The sequence below is a fragment of the Podarcis bocagei genome, assembly GCF_964188305.1.
Source record: "Podarcis bocagei genome assembly, chromosome: 2".
NCBI lineage: Eukaryota > Metazoa > Chordata > Lepidosauria > Squamata > Lacertidae > Podarcis > Podarcis bocagei.
In genome coordinates, this window is record NC_138126.1 from 18281231 (window position 1) to 18304358 (window position 23128).

The 23128-nt window shown below is 44.9% G+C and overlaps 1 protein-coding gene across 1 annotated transcript; it reads right to left on the minus strand.

Moving 5' to 3' along the window:
• Positions 1-6701: 6701 nt before the first annotated feature.
• On the minus strand, positions 6702-22720 carry LOC308580608 (zinc finger protein RFP-like). The gene is made up of 10 exons (XM_081182516.1): positions 22090-22720; positions 20624-20719; positions 19749-19979; positions 18913-18935; positions 17409-17530; positions 15506-15532; positions 14909-14998; positions 10562-10666; positions 9642-9746; positions 6702-7657 (listed from the first exon to the last, which is right to left on the minus strand). The coding sequence occupies exons 1-10, from the start codon at positions 22621-22623 to the stop codon at positions 7128-7130; spliced, it is 1863 nt and encodes a 620-aa protein (XP_081038642.1). The 5' UTR covers positions 22624-22720; the 3' UTR covers positions 6702-7127.
• Positions 22721-23128: the final 408 nt, after the last annotated feature.

Here is a 23128-nt window from a genome sequence, read left to right on the forward strand (position 1 = left end):
CCATGTTCAAATATATAAAAGGATGTCACATAGAGGAGGGAGAAAGGTTGTTTTCTGCTGCTCCAGAGAAGCGGACACGGAGCAATGGATCCAAACTACAAGAAAGAAGATTCCACCTAAACATTAGGAAGAACTTCCTGACAGTAAGAGCTGTTCGACAGTGGAATTTGCTGCCAAGGAGTGTGGTGGAGTCTCCTACTTTGGAGGTCTTTAAGCAGAGGCTTGACAACCATATGTCAGGAGTGCTCTGATGGTGTTTCCTGCTTGGTAGGGGGTTGGACTCGATGGCCCTTGTGGTCTCTTCCAACTCTATAATTCTATGATTCTATGATTCTAAGTTACAGGGAACCAGGCAGAGGGCCTTTTTGGTGGTGGCACCTGCCCTCCTTGTATCAAGGAGATAAACATCTACCTGACTTTTAGAAGACATCTGAAGGCAGCCCAGCATAGGGAAGTTTTTAATGTTTGATTGATGATGATGATGATGATTATTAATATTCTGTTGGGAGCTGCCCAAAGTGGCTGGGGAAACCCAGCCAGATGGGCGGGGTATAAATAAATTATTATTATTATTATTATTATTATTATTATTATTATTATTATTATTTTATATAAGGGACAGAAGCCAAACATAGTCTAACTCTCCATAAAAATCAAGAGCAGCATACCATCAAACACTCATGTAGAGTTATTAAATATTGAAAATATTCCACATGCATTACGCATATTCATCTGCAGATGTGCTGAACGAAGCAGATTATAGAGGCCTCTTTTGACCTACATTTAGACGGTGAAACAGCTTTAGTCACCCTGACCTCTCAAAGGAATAATAATAATAATAATAATAATAATAATAATAATAATAATTTATTTATACCCCGCCCATCTGGCTGGGCTTCCCCAGCCACTCTGGGCGGCTTGCAACAAAATATTAAAATACTGTAATACATCAAACATTAAAAACTTCCCTAAACAGCGCTGCCTTCAGATGTCTTCTAAAAGTCTGGTAGTTGTTGTTCTCTTTGACATCTGGTGGGAGGGCGTTCCACAGGGTGGGCGCCACTACCGAGAAGGCCCTCTGTCTGGTTCCCTGTAACTTGGCTTCTCGCAGTGAGGGAACCGCCAGAAGACCCTCAGAGCTGGACCTCAGTGTCCGGGCAGAACAATGGGGGTGGAGACTCTCCTTCAGATATACTGGGTCAAGGCCGTTTAGGGTTTTAAAGGTCAGCACCAACACTTTGAATTGTGCTTGGAAACGTACTGGGAGCCAGTGTAGGTCTTTCAAGAACGGTGTTATATAGTCTCGCGCCCAAGTGCCTTGGTGGGCCTTGCAGAGGGGGAGGCCGTGGCCTCAGCAAGGCAGCCTCAGCCTCATGGTGGGTGGCGACTTACAAAGTTAAAGTAGTGGGCAGTGGGTGGGTGGGGTGGTAGTGGATCAAGTCTGCCTGGTGGGTTTGAGGGGGCGGCACATGCGTGATGTCACGCATGGATACAGGCTCCCCCAATATTGGGTGCAGCTTGGTACCTCTGCCTGAGACCCACTTCGGATTCACTCCTTAAACTCACTACAGGACCCCCTTGCACATAAGAACATAAGAAGAGCCTGCAGGATCAGGCCAATGGCCCATCCACTGTTCTTACAGTGGCCGACCAGATGCATGTTGCGTTATAAACAGTGCTAAGGATCCCTGAAGTGTCATTTCCCATATACCACCCATTGAGTCTTCAGCCAGCTCTTTCCACGAGAGCCATTGCCAAAACCTTCTGATTCCAAACAGATAACAGCAAGTTATATAAACCTTTCCTACTTTGTTTCCCCTCCCCAAAATTTTATTAGTTTTCACAATATTATAAACAGACAAACACACAAGACAAACAAACATAAATCATAGCCTTATTGAAAATTACAGTTATTAACTTTGTTAAGTGACTTCCTCGCTTCCCCTTGGTTGAATTTCATTGCATGTCCTTTTAACGGTTTTCCAAATCCCAATTTTTATGAAATTTAACTTAAAACATTAACATCCTTAGATCTTCACCTTATGGAATTAAACATATTAATTCATCACTTAACATAAATAAAATCCTAAGCCCATTGAGTATCTGCAAGCTATTTTCAGTTAGTTTAACTTAACAAATTTAACTAAATAATCATTAAATTTATTCCACTCTTCCTGATACTCCTCTTTCTGGTCGCGGACTCTTCCAGTTAGGTCGGCTAGCTCCGAAAATTCCATCATCTTCATCTGCCATTCTTCTATTGTTGGTAATTCTTGGGTTTTCTACTTTTTAGCTAACAAAATATGAGCAGCAGTTGTGGCATACAAAAATAATTTAACATCTTTCTTGGGCAATTCCAAACCTGTTATTCCAAGAAGAAAGGCCTCTGGTTTCTTTATAAATGTATATTTCAACATTTTTTTCAATTCATTATAAATCTTTTCCCAGATTTCACCTTGGGACAAGTCCACCACATATGATAAAAGGTTCCTTCCTTTTCTTTACATTTCCAACATATATTGTCACCATTATGATATATCTTTGCTAATTTTACAGGAGTCAAATACCATCTATAAATCAGCCAGCTCTTTCCACGAGAGCCATTGCCAAAACCTTCTGACTCCAAACAGATAACAGCAAGTTATATAAACCTTTCCAATTTTAATGGGATGCAACCAGCAGAAATGTAATCAGTTCTTTATTTAAAGCATCTGTCTTGAAAATTGTTGATAAAGATTTTTTGGGGTGTACACTGAACCGTTTGTTTTGTGAACAAACTTAATGAAGAAGCGTATGAACTCATGTTGACAATCATGACAATCATCGTCTTATCTCTTTGTGCAACATCAACAGAGTTTTGTGTTCAGGACCCAATCCTTGGCAGAGAACTTCTATCACAAGTACTTAATTTGATAAAGTTAATGGTTTTCACATGTCCTAGAACAGAAGGCCTGCCACTCATAGGTTTGGAAGCTAGTGCTTTGCTTTTAACTTTCTTGTAGAAGAAGCAATGAATCCAACTAGCCTTTGGAGCAACTCTGTGAACAAGTTGGACCAGGCCATTCTCCCTTCCTATTACAGATGGAGCAAATTGTTCTTCAAAGCTTCGGTTTTCTTCAAAGGGCTCTTCAAAGACCGGGTGTCCATTTTTTGAAAGATAATAATCAAGTGGTTTGTTTTTCAATCCGACATGCTTTCTTTCTAAACACTTTGATGGTTCTTATGTTTCCAAACTTTCATTTGCTAAGTACATTTCGCACACTAAGGTGTTGGCCTGCTATTCTTCTAGTACAGTAGTACCTCAGGTTAAGAACTTAATTCATTTTGGAGGTCTGTTCTTAACCTGAAACTGTTCTTAACCTGAGGTACCACTTTAGTTAAAGGTGCCTCCTGCCGCCCCCGCCCGATTTCTGTTCTCATCCTGAAGCAAATTTCTTAACCCGAGGTACTATTTCTGGGTTAGCGGAGTCTGTAACCTGAAGCGTATGTACGGTAACCTGAAGCGTCTGCAACCTGAGGTACCACTGTACAAGAGAACCTCTGTTTCAAATGTTGTGGGTCAAACCTTCAGACCCTTTCAGTAGTTGTGTCTTCTTTTTACTTTCTAGGGGGCTGCTCTTTGGTGAAGGCAGCCTGTTGTTGACCAGAAAGGCGAGAAGCTATCACCATGATGTTTGTGTTTTCTTATGGGAGCCAGTGTGGTGTAGTGGTTAAGAGCGGTGTACTCGTAATCTGGTGAACTGGGTTCGCTTCCCCGCTCCTCCACCTGCAGCTGCTGGGTGACCTTGGGCCAGTCACACTTCTCTGAAGTCTCTCAGCCCCACTCACCTCACAGGGTGTTTGTTGTGGGGGAGGAAGGGAAAGGAGAATGTTAGCCACTTTGAGACTCCTTTGGGTAGTGATAAAGCGGGATATCAAATCCAAACTCTACTTATCAAGAAAGCACCCATGGCATCCAAAATGATTGTATTTTTCATCTCCTTTGGCTTTCAGTTACTTCCACCAACTCTTTTCTTTCTCTGTCCCTTGCTGGTGCCTCCTCCTCCCCCTCAACCTTCTGGTACTTTTTTTCCTCGTGTCACCTGTCTTGCTTTTGCTTCTCTCTCCACACCTTTTGTTTTCTCTTTGCCTCTTCTTTGCACCTTTCTCAGTCATAGAATCATAGAACTGTAGAGTTGTGGGGTTTTTTTTGGGGGGGGGTAATCAGGTCCAACCCCCTACAATGCAGGAATCTCGACTCAAGCATTCCTGACAAAAATGGCCGCCCAACCTCTGCTCAAAAACCCCTGAGGAAGAAGAGTCCACAACCTCCTGAGGGAGTCTGTTCCACTATTGATGTTTAGTCGGAATTTCCTTTCTTGTAACTTGAAGCCTGTGCTGGGCCCAGGGGTAACCCGTGAAACGCGGTCCAGACTCTGAAGGTTCCTCTAGGAGTCAGTCCGACAGGGCCAAGGCAGGACACGAGGCAGGAAACCAGGCAAGGACGGGTACAGGATCTCTGGCATACAGCAATGTTGCTCCCGCAACCTGGGGCGGGGTCCGACAGCCTTTGTCGGGGTAACAGCCGATCCTGATCCCCCGGCGACTCACCTCCCTGTTTCGCCCGAAGGCGAGCACTCCTCCTGCGAGTACTCAGGTCTCTCCTTCTCTCAGACCTGAGTCTCTGCAGCTAGGGAGACGTCGGAGGGTTACTAGACCCAGAGGCCACCTCAGCCTCCCCTGACCCAACCGGTAGTGGAACAGCTGTAAGTGATGGCTCAGCTGAAGGCAACGAGGTAATCCCCGCACCTGGAGCCAGGGCAGGATCAGGCCCCTGACTTGGCCCAGCTGGTGTTTGTTGCAGGGGCACCTGTGCAGACTGGGACTCTTCAGGACCAGGCCCCAGACTTGGTTCAGATGATGCCTGAGGCAAAGGATCCGCTGCAGACTGAGACTCCTCTGGTTCCGAGTCCTAGGCCATCACAAAGCTATTGGTTCTAGTCCTACCCTGCTCATGGCGCATTTGTTGTGGACCCGTGCATCTTGTCTGCCATACAAAGGCAATCATTATTGCAGAAGAGGGAAACATTTGGCTATCTGCATGATGAAATCTAATTAAGTGCTTAAATGAGCTGGGGCTGACAAGCCTCCCCCCTCTCCCCCTGTCATATGCTTCCCATATCTTTGATACAATTTGCTCGTTCAATTTGCAACTATTTACCTTTGGTCTGTTCCAGCTTCCAAAACCTTTTTACATAAAGGGAAAATGTGAGAACATTACATTCAGGCCATCACACATATGTCAATGTCCAACTCCAACTCCTTGAAAGATCCCATCAACGGGGTCTCCAATTTTTTTTACACATCACTTGGGAAGACAGGCAAACTAATGCCAGTGTACTGGAAGAAGCAAAGATCACCAGTGTTGAAGCAAGGATTCTTCAACATCTACTTCGTTGGACTGGTCATATTGTGCAGATGACTGACTATTGTCTTCCAAAGCAACTACTCTATTCCGAACTTAAAAATGGAAAGCGTAATGCTAGTGGTCTACAAAAGAGGTTTAAAGACTCTCTCAAGGCAAATCTTTAAAAATGTGGTATAAATACCGACAACTGGGAAACACTGGCCTGCAAGCGCTGCAACTGGAGAACAGCCTTTACCAAAGGTGCCATGGACTTTGAAGATGCTCAAACTCAGGATGAAAGGGAGAAACATGCTAAGAGGAAGGCACGCTTGGCAAACCCTCACTGTGATCAACTCCCGCCTGGAAACCAATGTCTCCACTGTGGAAGGATGTATGGATCCAGAATTGGCCTCCACAGTCACTTATGGACTCACTGTTAAGGCCGTGTCCATGGAAGACAATCTTACTCAGCTATGAGTGATCGCCAAAGAAGAAGAAGAACATATGTCAACAAGTCATTACAAAACAGGCCATGCGCCCACCTCGGGCAACCTCACAATAGCACATTGTTTTGCTTTTAGCTCATGTATTGGTGATCTACAAGGGAAGAATTCTGTGTTGATCACTGTGTGTAGGTTTGAGTGCCTGGAGGGGGAGGAGGAAGGAATTGGAGCTATTTCTGATCTGAACATGGAAGTATGATGTTGGAATGGCTGTGAATGAGTAGAGCTAGTGACATGGCAATGTCCATGCTAAATGCATTGCTTTACCTCTCATCTCAAGGCCAGGTGTGCAATAAATGTGGAGTGAATAAATTTTGCCTTGTGGAACAGAGGATACATGTGTTGTCAAACCAGGAGTAGCCGGCACACCTGTTATAACCACAGATGGCTTCTAGGATTCTAGACCAAGGGTTCCCAGAGTGAGTCTGTGGACCGTCAGAGGTCTATGAACTTCATTCAGGTAGTCTGCAGTGGCAACTCTGTCGGGTGACATAGCTTTGTGTGTGTGAAGAACGTTGTGAGTGTGTGGAATGGTGGATCAAGTCAAAAGCCCATTTGGCCCAATATTGCATTCTCACAGTGGCCAACCATGTTCTGGAAGCCCAGGGTGGAAAAGCACTCTTTGTTCCCACCATCTGGTATTCAGACTGACAGGCAGGGAAAAAACATCGTCCTCAAGGCCAATAGCCATTCATACCCTAATTCTCCATGAATTTTGTTCTCTGCTTAGGAGGGCGGACATTTTCTCTTTAGGTTGTTATGGTAGGCTCAGATTTTCACCTCAGCCAGGGATAAGGACCACAGAATAAACATTGAAACTGAAAACAAGGAGATGGTTTATTGATGCAAAACACTCAGTACAGTACAGAACTGATATTGTAGACCAGCGGGCGCCCACTTTTTTTGGATGAGGGTACATTTCAAGTTTTGAGGGAGTGCTGTTGGTACCAGTAACAAAATGGCTGCCATAGGAGCATATAGCATCATACCATAACAAAACATGGCTGCCATAATACAAAATGAGAGGGAATGCAGTCGTGATGAAGCTTTTCCCATGACTGTATTTTCATACTAGAAGAGGCTTAGCCTGTTGGATTTCTGCCTGCCAGGCCATTGTTAAAAGCACAAGAACACTGTTCTTCCCACATGCCAATCTCATGCAGCTGCACGGGAAGTGCAAAAACAACTCCTCTTTTTCAGGGCATTGGGGGTGATTGGGGAGGGGGCTGTGAGGAGATTCAGCAGCTCAGTTCAGCTCCTTGCCCGACCAAGAAAAAGGGCCGGATTTCCTCCCCAAAGAAGGACGCTTCCGGGAAAGTGAAGATCAAGACATCTCCTTCGACATCAAAAAATCCCACAGAACCCCTTTCATAGTCCAGAGTCACCCGGATCTTCCTGAGCTCGTGATTCAGGAGCAAAGGTGTCCGCTCAGGGGCGGTAAAAGCCCAAAGTCCATACAATGAGCCAACCATGGCTTTCCCCACAGCCCAGATTCCTACACTGGGTTGAAGGCTGACCTGTCCCTTCCTTGGGGTCGACTCGCGTGCCACCCCCACTGCCCACGTGGCATTTTTCTCTCCCCCAACTTCCACTTCCCACCATTTTCTTACTGCACGGAATCTCTCACTGCCCAGCACGTAGGTCTTTGGATCAAATCTCTTTCGGCTGTCGGGCAGATTTTGCCTTTCCCCTCCACATCTCACACTCTTCCCATCTTCAGAGAGAATGAGGTAGTGATTTGCTGTTTCTGGATCCAAAACTATATTCACTGTAAGAGAGAGAGAGATTCACACACAGAGAGAGAGGGGGCCGGGTCAGTGTTTGAATTATAGGACAAGGTGCATGTGTGCATCTATCTTTTGTGATACCCTATAGTTTATTTATATGCCTGTTGTCTTTGTCCATGGAGTTTTCTGGGCAGGGATACTGGAGTGGCTTGCCGATTCCTGCTTCAGGTTTTTTTTTTGCTGGAGGAGACTCTTGAGAGTCCCATGGACTGCAAGAAGATCAAACCTCTCCATTCTGAAGGAAATCAGCCCTGAGTGCTCACTGGAAGGACAGATCCTGAAGCTGAGGCTGCAATACTTTGGCCACCTCATTAGAAGAGAAGACTCCCTGGAAAAGACCCTGATGTTGGGAAAGATGGAGGGCACAAGAAGAAGGGGATGACAGAGGATGAGATGGTTGGACAGTGTTCTCGAAGCTACTAACATGAGTTTGACCAAACTGCGGGAGGCAGTGGAAGACAGGAGTGCCTGGCGTGCTCTGGTCCATGGGGTCACGAAGAGTCGGACACGACTAAATGACTAAACAACTAAACAACAACAATAGTTTTTTCTGTGTTTAGGAAGCTACTGAGGGGGGTTATGGGTTGGCTACAGTTTGGAGGGGTGGGTGGGAGTCAGGGCTAGGAAATGGCAAATTAACAATTTTTGGTTTCTTATGTTTTCTACTCCTAAATTCAGTTCTCCACATTTTCACATTGCTGTGCAAATTCTTTTCTTTTTTAAAGTACTCATGAAAATCCATCTATGTTGCTAGCTAACACTGACACCTTTTTTGCATGTTTGTACACATTACATCCTTGGAGAACCGTGCTGCAAAATTTGGAGGAGGCTGATATCACAATTTGCATATACTTTCAGGAAGAGCGAATTAGGTATGATTCACTTTTCAGTGTGAATTGACCTGAATTTCTCCCCATCCTTAGTCAGAATGGAGCTTATGGATTTCGTTAAGGTGGTGAGGCTCAGAGGGCAGTGACTTGCCCAAGGAACAAAGTTGAAGACTGCATTCCTACACTTGCTAGCTTGGAAATGAATCCTTCTGAACTCCATAGAACCTATGTCTGGGCAGACTCAGGTAGGGTTGCTCTGTGTATCTCCATCTGCTGGTGGGAGGGGTGAACAGCCTCTGGAGCTATGAAGAGGGAAGGAAGGAAGGAGGACCAGAGGGAAGAGGGAAGAGAAGAAAAAGGAGCAGGAGAGAGTTTAAAAAAGGGGGAGGGAATGGCTCACACTCCTCTATGCTCTCTGATAGGTTTTTATTAGGTAAGTGTGGGAATATATTAACTATATTTTATCCCTCCACAGACACATGTGTGTGAGTTAACAAACAAAAGAATCGGCTTATTGTCTGCTTATAAAGGGTGGGGCTGAGCAGAGTTTAAATCCCAATTTAGGCAGTTTAATTCAAATCATAGGAATTAGCCGTTAGGGTGATCTCCTCCTTTGCTTCCCCTGTTTATAAAAAAGAACAAAAACACAAAAAAACACGCCACAGACTGAAAAGTAAGTTTAAAACATATAATCATCCTTAGCAGCAACAGCATTAAAGATAATACTTGTATTTTTAAAAAACAAACAGCTTCAGGCATTAAAGATAATACTTGTATTTACAAAAAACAACAACAACAACAAAAACCAAATAGGTTCAGGCATGCACCAGAATTTGGGGCAAGTGGAGGCATGTCTGCCTCCATTGTTGGTCGAAGGAAGAGAGAGAGAGAAGGAACAGGAAATATTTATTGGCTTCTTCCCCCTCAGGAGAGAAAGGGAAATGACACCACACACTGCCCCCTCTACCAATTACATTTCTATGGTCTGTGGCCTATCAGCCAGACAGCTCTATGGTCTTAACTCATTCACATGCTAACTAGTAAGTATGTGCATTATTACTGTAGTTTTGACTGCAAAATCTCCCCCCCTCTCACACACAGATGGGGGGGGGGGAAATGTCCCCAAGCAGCGTACCTGATGCTATCTTCCCAAGTCTTCCCGAGTTGCTCTTCTCCCTCATGATGCACATTTCACCTTGTTGTATGCTCTCTGGTGTTGAGGAGTGCAAGACAGAGCCAACTGCAGCAGCAAGGAACATGATTAGTTGGGGACATCTTTAAGAAATGGCCAAGTAAGACACTTAACAGTTGTGCTCTGGTTGACTGAGGGAAATGGTCAAGGATCAACCAAAGCAACACTGTGCTGCAGAAACATAACTAACATGTTCCAGATGTCCAAATGGACATTCACCAAACAGAAGAGTCCCTAAAACCCGTTCTACAAAGGGCAAAGTGGTGAGGCTCAGAGACAAGCGACTTCCCCAAGAAGCTAAGCTCAAGGTTGAAATCCTATATATGTTTACTCAGGACTAAACCACATTTTACTTGGGAGATCTTATATCTGAGTAGGCCCAGATAGGGTTGAACCACATACTCCACATATCTGTTGATAGGAGGGGGGAAGAGCCCTTGGGCTGGGAAGGGGGAAAGGAAGAAAGACCAGAGGGAAGAGGGAAATGAAAGTCTGAGAAACAGACAGGGACAGGACGGAGGGTTTCTTAAAAAAAAAAAAAATGTGGGTGGGAGAAAGGAAAGGAAAGGAAAGCCAGTGGTTAAGAGTGGTAGCCTCGTAATCTGGTGAACCGGGTTCGCTTCCCTGCTCCTCCACATGCAGCTGCTGGGTGACCTTGGGCCAGTCACACTTCTCTGAAGTCTCTCAGCCCCACTCACCTCACAGAGTGTTTGTTGTGGGGGAGGAAGGGAAAGGAGAATGTTAGCCGCTTTGAGACTCCTTCGGGTAGTGATAAAGTGGGACATCAAGTCTAAACTCCTCCTCCTCTTCTTCTTCCCCCCTTTCTTTGTCTCACAAACACAAAAAATCACAAAGCAACGTACCTGATGACACTCTCCGGAGTGCTCCCAAGCTGCTCCCCTGCCTCCCTGTCCTGGTGTCCCCTTCCCTCATGCTTGCTGACCTCAAGGAGGGCTGGAAGGAATCACCTGCAGCAGCAGCAAGCAACACAACTGGTTGGGGGCATCCTTAATAAATGCTCAACTAAGATGCAAACAGTTTTAGGGACGCGATCAGGGACCAACCAAAGCAATAGTGGGGAAAATAGTTACGGGTTCTTTCCACTGAACTTTGGTGTGACAACAGCCAAGTGTTGCCGGGTGTTGTGAAGGGGTGGGTAGTGGGAGGCAAGGCACAGGGCAGGAAGTGGCAAAGGTGTGGACCACATGTGCAGCTGTGGGAGACCACAGAAGCTGCTATGGGAAAGGACAGGTGTCCTACAGGTGTGCAGCCTGGGAGTCATTTTGGTCTCACAGCTGTCCATGGAGGCGCAGGTCAATTCTGTATCCAGGGCAGCTGTCTACCAACTCCACCTGGTACGCAGGCTGAGACCCTACCTGCCCGCGGACTGTCTCGCCAGAGTGGTGCATGCTCTGGTTATCTCCCGCTTGGACTACTGCAATGCGCTCTATGTGGGGCTACCTTTGAAGGTGACTCGGAAACTACAACTAATCCAGAATGCGGCAGCTAGATTGGTGACTGGGGGCGGCCGCCGAGACCACATAACACTGGCCTTGAAAGACCTACATTGGCTCCCAGTACGTTTCCGAGCACAATTCAAAGTGCTGGTGTTGATCTTTAAAGCCCTAAATGGCCTCGGCCCAGTATTCCTGAAGGAGCGTCTCCACCCCCATTGTTCTTCCCGGACACTGAGGTCCAGCGCCGAGGGCCTTCTGGCGGTTCCCTCATTGCGAGAAGCAAAGCTACAGGGAACCAGGCAGAGGGCCTTCTCGGTAGTGGCGCCCGCCCTGTGGAACGCCCTCCCATCAGATGTCAAAGCGATAAATAACTACCTGACATTCAGAAGACATCTTAAGGCAGCCCTGTTCAGGGAAGTTTTTAATCTGTGATTTTTAGTGTATTTTTGGTTTCTATGGAAGCCGCCCAGAGTGACTGGGGAACCCCAGCCAGATGGGCGGGGTACAAATAATAAATTATTATTATTATTATTATTAAAAGCAGGGGTGTACAAAGTGGGGGGCGGAGGGGGTGGGCCTGTTAGGATTCTTGCTCTGTGTTTGCAGTCATGAGATTGTTGTCTATCACATGACGGTGTATGTTTTCATTCCACAGAGTGGGAAGTGACGGAGATAGGATGTTTACCGTATTTTTCGCTCTATAACACGCACCAGACCATAACACGCACATAGTTTTTAGAGGAGGAAAACAAGAAAAAAAATATTCTAAATGAAACAGCGGATGTATGATTTTTGTGGTTCATGCTGTGGCCACAGACATGTGATCTGACAGTGAGTTTGGAGTAGCCCAATACAAAAATCCTGAGGATCCATGTGGATCCATGCTTTGTAACCACGTTTTAAATGGGGAGGGAAGGAAAGCAAAAGTCCCCCCCACCCACCCAAGCCAGGCAGGATATACGAAGTATGATTTCTTTTTTATTTACTGTATTTCTTTTTTGGCCACCTCTGTCACTGCAACCTTTGCTCTGTGCTTGCACACTTTTGGGCAATAGGGCATGTAACACACTTTTTTTCATCTGCCAAGATGTAGAAAATCAATTTTAATGTCCCTATATAAAATGCCTAGTGAAGCAGAAGGGTATTACATCAGCCACTGTATTAAGGCTAAACGTTTGAAGAACAGCTCTCTATGGGGGGGGGGGAGACTAAATTCCATCTTCAATCAATTGTTATTGTGGCAGCAATTATCAGTGTATAGCTCACAATGAGGAAAAGAACTTTTAAAAATATATATAAAAAACATTCTCACGTTATACTTCTTCAAAGAAGAGTATTAGGCTTTTAATGAAGGGGAGAGGAGAGATGCTGTAATCCTCCTGGCTCAGGAGATTCTGATTTACCAGCCACGTGTAGAAAGTACACATTAAGATATTTGATATACAGCATATAAATCCAGAGATTTCCATGTCTCACTCTGCAATCCAGCCTGCTGTTACTTACGAGCAGGGAAGCAGGGTTTCTCTTCCAAACAAGCATACTGTCTCCCTCCAGCAGTACATTGCTTGGAGAAGCTGTAATTTGGAGGGGGGCTGGGGGCAGGGCTCTCTGCTTTTGGAAAAGAAATGAGAAACCTACCATTGTAAAGCAAAAGTTCCCCCCTCCCCACCCAAGCCAGCCATCTCTCTCTCTCTCTCTCTCTCTCTCTCTCTCTCTCTCTCTCTCCCACTTGCGTGTTTTTCGGCTGCCTGCGAGTCCCTAGAGCACAGAGAGGAGGAAGTGGTGGGAGTGTGACTAGGAAAGAAATAGAAGGAAGGACTCGATCCTTTCCTTAACCCTCTGCTTGCCAGGAGGGCAGGGGATTCCCTGCTCTTTGTTCAGTTTGAGCAAACGCAGCAACAGAAGCGGGTGGGCAGTAAGACCCTGAGGCAGAATGCAGGAAAGCTTCCGCCTTCCCTCTTCCCTCCGCCCGCCCGATCTTATTTTTGGCTGATTTTTGCCTATTTTGCCCCTGCGCTCCGGCAAGTCAGCTCCAGGGACCACACATTCGCTCAATAACACGCACAGACATTTCACCTTACTTTTTAGGAGAAAAAATCTGCGTGTTATAGAGCGAAATTTACGGTATATTACTGTATTCCATGAAGTGGGACTATTGTCCTTAGCTCCTACCTCTTTTTCATCAGACAGCAAAGAGAGAAAGAACAAAGTCAGAATGCTCCAAGTGTATTATATGTAAATAAAGTAGATTAGCCAAAATGCTGTGCTACTGAGTTCTATTACGCGAACTGCAAATACTCTGCAGGATGCCTGAGTGTGCTGATTCCACTTGATATCAGTCGCCGTGATGTTCGAGCTGGAGAAAGCTTTTGAAGCTCCCAAACAACTGACCAGGAGAGAGAGAACATGCCAGTTGGGCATGTGTCCCTACCAGGGTCCTACACGAGTGTAGGATGATCCTAAAAGGGCCTCCCCAGGTGCCACTCTGGGGGTGTGCGTGACAAGATGGCCCCTGCCTTCCCCCAGCTGTAGAGCGGCCAAGGGCATGCATAGTCAGTACGGGCGCTGCTTGCACAGCGCCAGTACGAGTTGCTGCTCTCTCGCGCCATCTGTATGGGATGCCGTACGTGCACCACCGGGCGCTTTGCCCCACCCCTCAGCGTCCCGCCCCGGGTGCCAGAGAGGGTTCCTCCCCCACTGCCTACAAGTGGTGGGGTGGGCAGGAGAAAGGGAGCATGAGCACTGGCTCTGATGCCTCTGCCAGAGAAGACTCAAGGCTTCGTGCCAGCACAAGCACCAACTCTATGGGAATGAGGACACCTCAGCCCCCCCAAAGTCTGTGGGAATGGGGCTGAGCCTCCCAATCTTGAGAGGCTGGGCCACGGCGGCAGCCCTGATGGTCTTCCCTGTGGTAGTGGCAGGCCCCACCAGGCCTCCCCACAATGGCAGAGGGCCCCACCGGGCCTCCTCCTGACTTACGTGACATCACACATGTGTGTTGCACTTCTGACATCATGAGCACGCAACGAGGTGCCCCCTCCCCCATGTTGGGCAGACCTTGGTGCCTCTGCTTACCGACAACCTGCAAATATAGTTTTCTAGCATTTTCCTTCTACCGTATTTTTCGCTCTGTAGGACACACCTTGTTTTAGAGGGGGAGAACAAGAAAAAAAATTCTCCCCCTCACTGCTCAGCGCCCCTTCAGCAAAGCGGCAGGAGAAACGGAGCCCCTTCCATTTCTCCTCCCGCTTTGCTGAAGAGGCACCGCGCAGCTCTCTCTGCTGAAGCCAGGAGAGTCTTGCTCTCCCGGCTTCAGCAAAAGGAACCCGAAGCCTTCGGACCGCAGCGCAAGTTCCCGCTGCGCTCCAAAGGCTTCAGGCATCTATCCCTGAAGCCTGGAGAGAGAGAGGGGTTGGTGCGCACCGACCCCTCTCGGTCTCCAGGCTTCAGCGAAAGCAATGCGAAGCCTCTGGAGCGCGGAGGGAGCGCTCCCTCTGCGCTTTGGAGGCTTCGCGTTACTATCGCTGAAGCCAAGGAGCCTGCATTCGCTCCATAGGACACACACACACTTCCCCTTAATTTCTGGAGGGGGAAAATTGTGTCCTATAGAGCGAAAAATACGGTATATCCACCCACAGACACATATATGTCCCCTCACCAACTCACTCTCTCTCTCTCTCTCTCTCTCTCTCTCTCTCTCTCTCTCTCTCATTTACACACACAAAACCCCCTATAAGTAACAAAGCAATTTACCTGATGATACCCTCTGGAGTTTTCTTGAGCAACTTCTCCCTTCATCTTGTTGCGCACTCTCTGTCCTTGAGGAGCGTGGCAAGGAGTCAGCTGCAACAAGAAGAAATTTGGTTGCTTGTGAGGTGCCCTTAATAAATGCTCAACTAAAGGCTTGTCAACACTTCCACTTGTCCTATGCCTAGAAAGGATGCATCTGGGTGATTTTGGGCTTGCCCTGTGCTTCCCAGGCATGGCTCTGAGCGGTTTTGCCTTTGCCTCTCTGCTTTCTCAGGGAAAACCTGCTCTTTGGTGATAAATTGGAACAAACGACCATCTGCAAATGAGAGAATGTGGGCCTTAGCTCTGAAGACTGCCGGGGCACAGTCACTGCCCTACCAGTTGTTAATAAAGAGCCTCTTCTGCATCTCATGTTAACTTTTATCAAGAAGAATCTTTGATATTGAAGAGAATTTCATTAAGGGCTATACAGAATGTACCAATATTTGTTTGCTTGTCAGATGTGAACCCTTGCCATTAGCACAAATACCCCTTCTTGGTCTTACCCAAGCACCCCCTCCCTTCAAAATCCTCCCATCTCATTAAATCCCAGAATATTACCCTTATTCTGTACTTCTTCCAGGGACTCTGTTATGAAGAAGAAAGAGGGAAAAAATTATTTACAGTGGTGCCTCGCAAGACGAAATTAATTCGTTCCACAAGTTTTGCCGTCTAGCGATTTTTTCGTCTTGCGAAGCACGGTTTTAACGGTTTAACAAAGTTGCGAGACATTTTCGTCTTGCGAAGCAAGCCCATAGGGGAATTCGTCTTGCGAGGCAAATCGAAAACGAAAAAACCTTTCGTCTAGCGAGTTTTTTGTCTTGCGAGGCATTCGTCTTGCGAGGTACCACTGTATTTTATTTATTTAAATCATTTTTATTGATTTTTCCATGTATACCACTTCTAACAATATATCTTTAACAATTTTTCATATTTTGACCCTCCTCCCCTGGACTTCCCTCATACTCCCATTTTGTTTTATTTCCATATTGTTCACTCTGCGTATTGTTTCCCCCAAATTTTCTCAATACATATAGTCTCATTTTTCGTTGTATACAGTTGTGATTGTTTACTCAAACCCTGCCAATGAGTCCATTTCTTTATGTTGCCTCCTCATATATGTTGTAAATGGTTCCCATTCTCTTTTAAAGTTAAGAGGGAGAAATTTAAAACCAGAACCTGACGCACTGAGCAGATATGTCAAACTAAATTTTCCTGCTTTGATTGGGACATAACCCCTTCCTTGTGGTAGGGTTGCCATATTTCAAAAAGTGAAAGTCTGGACACAAAAGTTATAGACTTTTTTGTAGAAAGTGGTTGAACTTTTTTTTGGGAGCTATTTTGATAACAATTTGCCAAAATGTACATTTTCAACATGAGTTGCCATTTCAGTGATTGCTGCCGTTTCCGACGGCTGAATCCCAGCAAGCCATAAAGAGAATCAGAGCACGATGCTTGATTCCTGTTTTGAATCCAAGGCTGTGGCTATGGGAAAAATAAGACTCTCTTGGAGTGTCTGTGTCTGTGCTGTGAACCCCTCCATCGTAGATTCAGATTGTATATATGTGTAAATAAACCATATACAGTGGTACCTCGGGTTACATATGCTTCAGGTTACATATGCTTCAGGTTACATACGCTTCAGGTTACAGACTCCGCTAACACAGAAATAGTGCTTCAGGTTAAGAACTTTGCTTCAGGATGAGAACAGAAATCATGCTCCGGCGGTGCGGCAGCAGCAGGAGGTCCCATTAGCTAAAGTGGTGCTTCAGGTTAAGAACAGTTTCAGGTTAAGTACGGACCTCCAGAACGAATTAAGTACTTAACCTGAGGTACCACTGTATCCTAAAGACACCACAGTCTCTGCTGTGCCTCATTTGCCAATAGGAAACTCAAACCCTGGGGAAGCAGCCTGGGACCCCGGAATATTCACCGTTTGGAAATTGGCATGGCATGCAACTATATCTATCATTCTATCTATCTATTTATCTATCTATCATTCATCTATCTATCTATCTATCTATCTATCTATCTATCTATCTATCTATCTATCATCATCTGTCTATCTATCTCTATCTATCTATCTATCTATCTATCTATCTATCTATCTATCTATCTATCATCTATCTATCATCTATCTATCTATCTATCTATCTATCTATCTATCTATCTATCTATCATCTTTCTATCTATCTATCTATCTATCTATCTATCTATCTATCATCTATCTCTTTCTATCTATCATCTATCTATCTATCTATCTATCTATCTATCTATCTATCTATCTATCTATCATCTATCTATCATCTATCTCTATCTATCTATCTATCTATCTATCTATCTATCTATCTATCTATCTATCTATCTATCTATCATCTATCTATCTATCTATCTATCTATCTATCTATCATCTATCTATCTAATCTATCCCACATCTATAACACCACACAATGACCGTTGTTACCTTTAAATTTCTTGGTCTCCTTCTCCAAAAAAGGATGTATTCTAGAGAATTTATCTATTTGCTCTTTTAATCCAGGAGGAAAAACTATTGCATTCATGGCTTTATTTTTATTTTCATTACACCTAGGAAGAAGAAAGTGAGGTTTATTGTGATCCATCAGGTCATTCTCAAGTCATTCTTAATTCAGTCGTCAGAATGAAGGAGAAAAGTGGGAGCAGCAGGAAGATACCAAGGGCTTGTCCATGATAGGTTTTTCTTTCATTCCCTCCGGTTTCCCCACGAAAGTCCCCACTGTTTACCACTGAATCGGAACAAAGGTCAATCGGGTTTTCTGTGGGTTGACAGTGAAATAGAACCAAGCATTCATCGGGTTTTCTGCTGATTTATGATTCTTCCAATTCAGTGGTAAGCAGCAAGTTTTCCCCGGAAAAGCGGCGGGACAAAAGAAAAGCTTCTCCGACTTGTTCCTAGAAATCTCAGGAAAAGCAGATGTGTGGCTGAGCCCTGTGATAGCAACTAATGGTATTGTCTGCCCTGTTACCATTACAAAGACCTATGACAAACTAGGAAATGAAGTATAATGCGGGGGGCGGGGATAAAGTGTAAATTTACATAAACAATTTTTTCATATAACATTTACATATAAATGATCAATCCGTAATATATTTTACCTCTCTCTTATTTTTTTTTAAACAAACTTTATTGTTAAGAAATATTTTCAAACAATGTGTCTGAAATTTTGATACACACATTGCATACCATACCATGTTTAAAATTACAGCTGCGTCAGAAACACCTGGTTAGCTAAGTTGTGATTTGTTGCTGCTTCTGCCTGATCAGAACAGGGTATAAATTGGCCCAATTTGGTAGAGGATCCAGGTGAATCTGGAGCACAACCTTACTGAATATTTTCTCCAACAAATTATGTTTGCACACAAGTAACTAATAAGAGCCTCTCTTTACCCTGGCCTTTGTCATCTAGGATAGGTATTTTAGGATCCACCCAGTTTTCTTGGATTGTAATTTGTTTTAACTATTTTTAATATTGTATTTTAATTCACAAGCTGCCCTGGTACCAGACAGTGGAGAGCAAGTAAGAAATCTAATAATCCACCACCACCACCAACTCTGATAAGATATGAAGTATACAGTAGATGAAGAAACATCATCAGTTCTTCCTAAAATATGCATCTTATATGCACCACCCCCCAAAAAAAATCTATCCATTTTTGTATGTTGGTCTATGCACCCCCCAGTGTGCTTTTTGTACATTTCCCTGCATGGTATACACAGTTTTGGGTGGGTTTTTTAAACCAAAACATGCCTCACAAAATGTGTAAAAGTGTGCAATCAGATTTGTAACTGTTTTCTGATCTGCTTATTGGTCTGTAAACGGTGAATTAGATTGGTTCACATAAAAGTATAGACCAAATCAATTTATCCCTTACCTCCAAGGAAGGAAATTAATATTATTCATATTAATATTCATAACAAAGCCACATACCTTTCTAGGATGCTTCTCATATTCTAGATGGAAGAGACAGAATGAGAGAAATTCAGTCCCTTGCACCAGTTGCCTCCAGCAGTTTATTACTTTCCCCTTTGCTTTATATATCAACCAAATATCGAAGTGTACACGCCTATTTTAAATACTTCTATAGACCAATGATCAGCCCTTCCCCAGAGGACAACCTGGATGGTTTCATTGTGCCATTGCTCACCGGCAATTCATTCACTGGCTGCTTCTCTTTCTCCTCCAGCTGCTTAATTAAACTACAAAAGCCCAGACATTTACTTCTAAATTTGAAAATCCCCCTGAATGGGCATGTAGGCCCCCCTCTCTGCCCCAGAACCTCACCCCCAGTTATGCTTTGTCATGTAATGGGATCTTCTGCCAACTCCAAGTGATCCCAGGCTATGCTCTGCTGCTGGCTCCCACCACTGGTGCTGCCAGCCTGAGAGCAGATGTCTACCTGCTACTGCTGACAATGTATACTGCTCTACACACAACAGCGAGGGCATGTTTGAATTGGGTAGAGGGAGAACTCAACTGGCCAGGTGTTGCTGGTGCCATTGCCAATGCTAGTACAAAAACTCCCTGGATCCAGTGTAATTTGGCAGGCTTCACCCATACTGCAGGAGCGGCTTTGCCTGCAAATTCCATCCACTTCTATCAAACCTGAATCATGCAGTTTGATGAAGCTCTAAATCACAGTTTTGAACAAAATGTGCGACCAGTGATATCCCTACTATGAATACTTCTATAAACCAACAGACAGAGTGATTGAGGGTACAACCCTTCCCTGCAGGACAACCTGGACTATTTTGTCATACTCTTACCTGCAAGAATTCAGTTGCTGGCTGTTTCTGCTTCTCCTCCAGATCCTTAATAAGGTTGTCAATAGAAGACATTTCCTTGGAGAGTTTTGCAATATGTTGGTCCTCACAGGATTTAATCTCATCGTCCAGTTCCTTCAGTTGAGCCAGCAGGAGGCGCTCTTGTTCTTCCAGAAACTGGTGCGACTGCTGGAAATCAGCCATGATTTTCTGCCTCTCCATGTCTGTCTGCTTCTGCAAAGAGAGAGTCATGGCCAGACAAAGACATTTAGATGTCCCCTTAATTCCATGTGCACAAGGTGACTGGCAGGGCAGTTGATGTTTACTTCAACACTCACAATGGTACAGAAGTTCAGTCACAGCTGAGGGTGGCAGGCAGGCTAAATTAGCAGGACACAGCCTCTTTGCTTGCCTCTGTCCTCAGTATTTTCCTGCTGCTCACCCACTGATCTATTAGCTGCTGCTGCTGCTCTCTATTCCCTGGCATCTTCAGCCTGCCTTGGCCACCTCACTCTGCCTAATAGTAGGGCCGTGAGGAAGTGACAAGAAGGAGGAAGACTGGCTTTGTGGGGTTCATTCTTAAAGGATTAATGCTGGCATGGCTGGACATTTTTGGACTCAAGGACTACATTTGCCCCTGGACAACCCTACCAGTTTTAGCCTATTCTGCTGAATGTTGCCTAACCTTTCAGGCAGCTGCTCTTCAAGGTCTGAAGCAGAGACCTTTCCCAACTCTACCACCCATTATCCATTTAATTAAGAATGCCAATTATCAAACCTGGGACACTGTGCAAGTGAAGCATAGGCTTCACCACAGAATGAAGGCCTCACTCTGTCAGGTATAACCATCCTGGAGAGGCAAGAAGATTTGCACCTACCAGCAGATTCTGGCTTTCAGTCTCCCCCTTCAGTTTAGAAGACAGAATTTCTTCTCTCTGTTTGTTCAGGAACTCCAAATGATGCCGAATTTTACCCTGGGGTGGCCGAAAAGGCATTTGGGTTAGTTTTGGCAGCACAGATATAAACTGTAACAGGCGTGTCTGTTCAAGAAACCAAGAACACGAAAGCTGAAAAGAGGCTACGTGCAGCTTCTAGGAAACTTCCGTTCTCAATGTGGAATTAAATCAGTGTTCACATATGCATATCTATATAGCTAATATTTAATATTCTGATTAAATATGGGGGGGGGGGGGAACAAGGGGACTCAAAATTATGGGGACACAGTGTAAGAGATAAAATGTTTTCTCATATACCAGGTTTGCACAAAACAGAGTATCTGTATGGGATTCGGCTCCTGGGCCAAGTCAGTCACATTTTCTGCACCAATCCATGCTCTTTTCTAAAGTTAAACTGGGTATGAACCAAAGTTTGTGGCTGGTGCACAGCCCTATTCAGAACTTGCGCCTTCCTTCCTTCCTTCCTTCCTTCCTTCCTTCCTTCCTTCCTTCCGTCCTTCCAGAAAAAAAGCTTGCAGTATTCACCATGAAGTGCCACACTTTTAACATTTGGCGTGGAAAGGTGCCTGTACAGCTGAGTACCCCCAGAAATGGTGGGCATAACACCTGTTTCCCAACATAAATTCTGGGACTAGAGAAAATGGGAAACTGCTGGGACCTGGGGAACATCAAATGCTTCCACAAGGCTGGCTCATATAGAGTCAGACCTCTGGTCTGTTTCCTATACTGACAGAAAGTTGCTTTGGGGCAAAGGCTGTCCCCAGCCCTACATAACAATGCTAAGGAATAAACCTGGGACCTTCTTCAGTCAAAGCAGAAGCTCTACTGTTGAGCTATGGCCCTCAGATCAGCCTTCCAGTGTTTCCCTGCCCTGATAGTTCGCTGGGCTCCTGGGGCAGGAAAAGGTGGGAGATGGTTGAAATGAGCATTTTTCAAGTTTCCTTGGAACTTCTTGCGAATATTCCTACTACTGAATGCTCAGTACAGTGGTACTTCTGTCTACGAACTTAATTCGTTCCGGAAGTCCGTTCTTAAACCAAAGTGCTCTTAAACTGAGGCGTGCTTTCCCTACTGAGGCTTCCCTCTGCTGATGCCCTTATAATAATAATAATAATAATAATAATAATAATAATAATAATAATAATAATAATATACTGCAAAAAGGTGACATTTTCAAGTGTTGCTCTGTCCCCTTTTGCCCCAGGACCCAATAACCAGCAGCGTTTGGGACAAAAACACCCACCCACATCACCCACATCACCCACCCACATGCTCCGCCCAAATTTCGCCTAAAGAAAAATGCAGCCCTCAGGCTGAAATATGTTCCCCATCCCTAGGATAACTGCGCATCCTGTGGAAGCCTGGTCCCCAATCCTACATCTCCCTACCTGATACTCCTCAAAGGCCTCCTCCTTTGGGATCACTTTGTGCTTCCTGTGCTCCTTGGATTTGTCGCACACCACACAGATGGGGGCTTGGTCGTCTTCACAAAAGAGTTTCAGGGGCTCCTGGTGTCTCTCACAAACCTTTCCCAGCACTTCTGCCCCTTTGGCCGCCTGAAGGCTGAATTTCTTGACTATTTCCACAATGCTGGCCAGTTGCCGGTTGGGCCTGAAATTCCTTTGCTGACAAGGTTCCCTGCACTGTGGGCAAGAAGCATCTTGGTCCGAGTTCCCCCAAGCCTCGGTGATGCAGCTTTGGCAGAAAATGTGGCCGCAGTCTATGATCACTGGATCTGTGAAATACTCCAGGCAGATGGAACATGTTGTTTCCTCGCAGAGGTTCTGGACTGGACCCTCGTCTGCCATTTCGTCTCCCTGAAAAGGGAATAAAAGGCTTAGTTTCATTTTTCCGGTTTCAAACCACAGGGCGGGCCTTTCCCTCCCTCTGGGTGACTCATAGTTTTTGAAAAGAAACAGCATAAGCCGGGGGAAACCCTTACAGTGTGCAGCTTCACATCCGTACCATGAATTCAAAGTGCATGGTGTCTGCCAAAGAAATTTGGCAATTGCCGTTTACCCCAAAAAGCTACACTTCCCAGCACTTTTTTTAAAAAAATCAAAAAATCATTTTTCTGTTTCATTCATTACATACATCTCAATTTTTTAACGTTTACTATATGTTCCTTCCTCCCTCCCTCCCCTCCAGTGCTTCCCCCAACTTCCGCTTCTGGTTTGCTTCTATTTTCACCCACTTTGTTATCTCTTAACAGAAAAATCATTAATAACATAACATCAAGCCTAAAAACATAAAAATAACAGGAAATACACCATCATATTTCACTATCTTCTAAACATTTTCTAATGCTAATAATGTACATCCTGCCATCAAGTCTAGTGACTTTCTTTGTTTCTACAAATATAAAGAACTACCTGACATTCAGAAGGCATCTTCAGGGAAGTTTTTAACGTGTGATATTTCATTGTA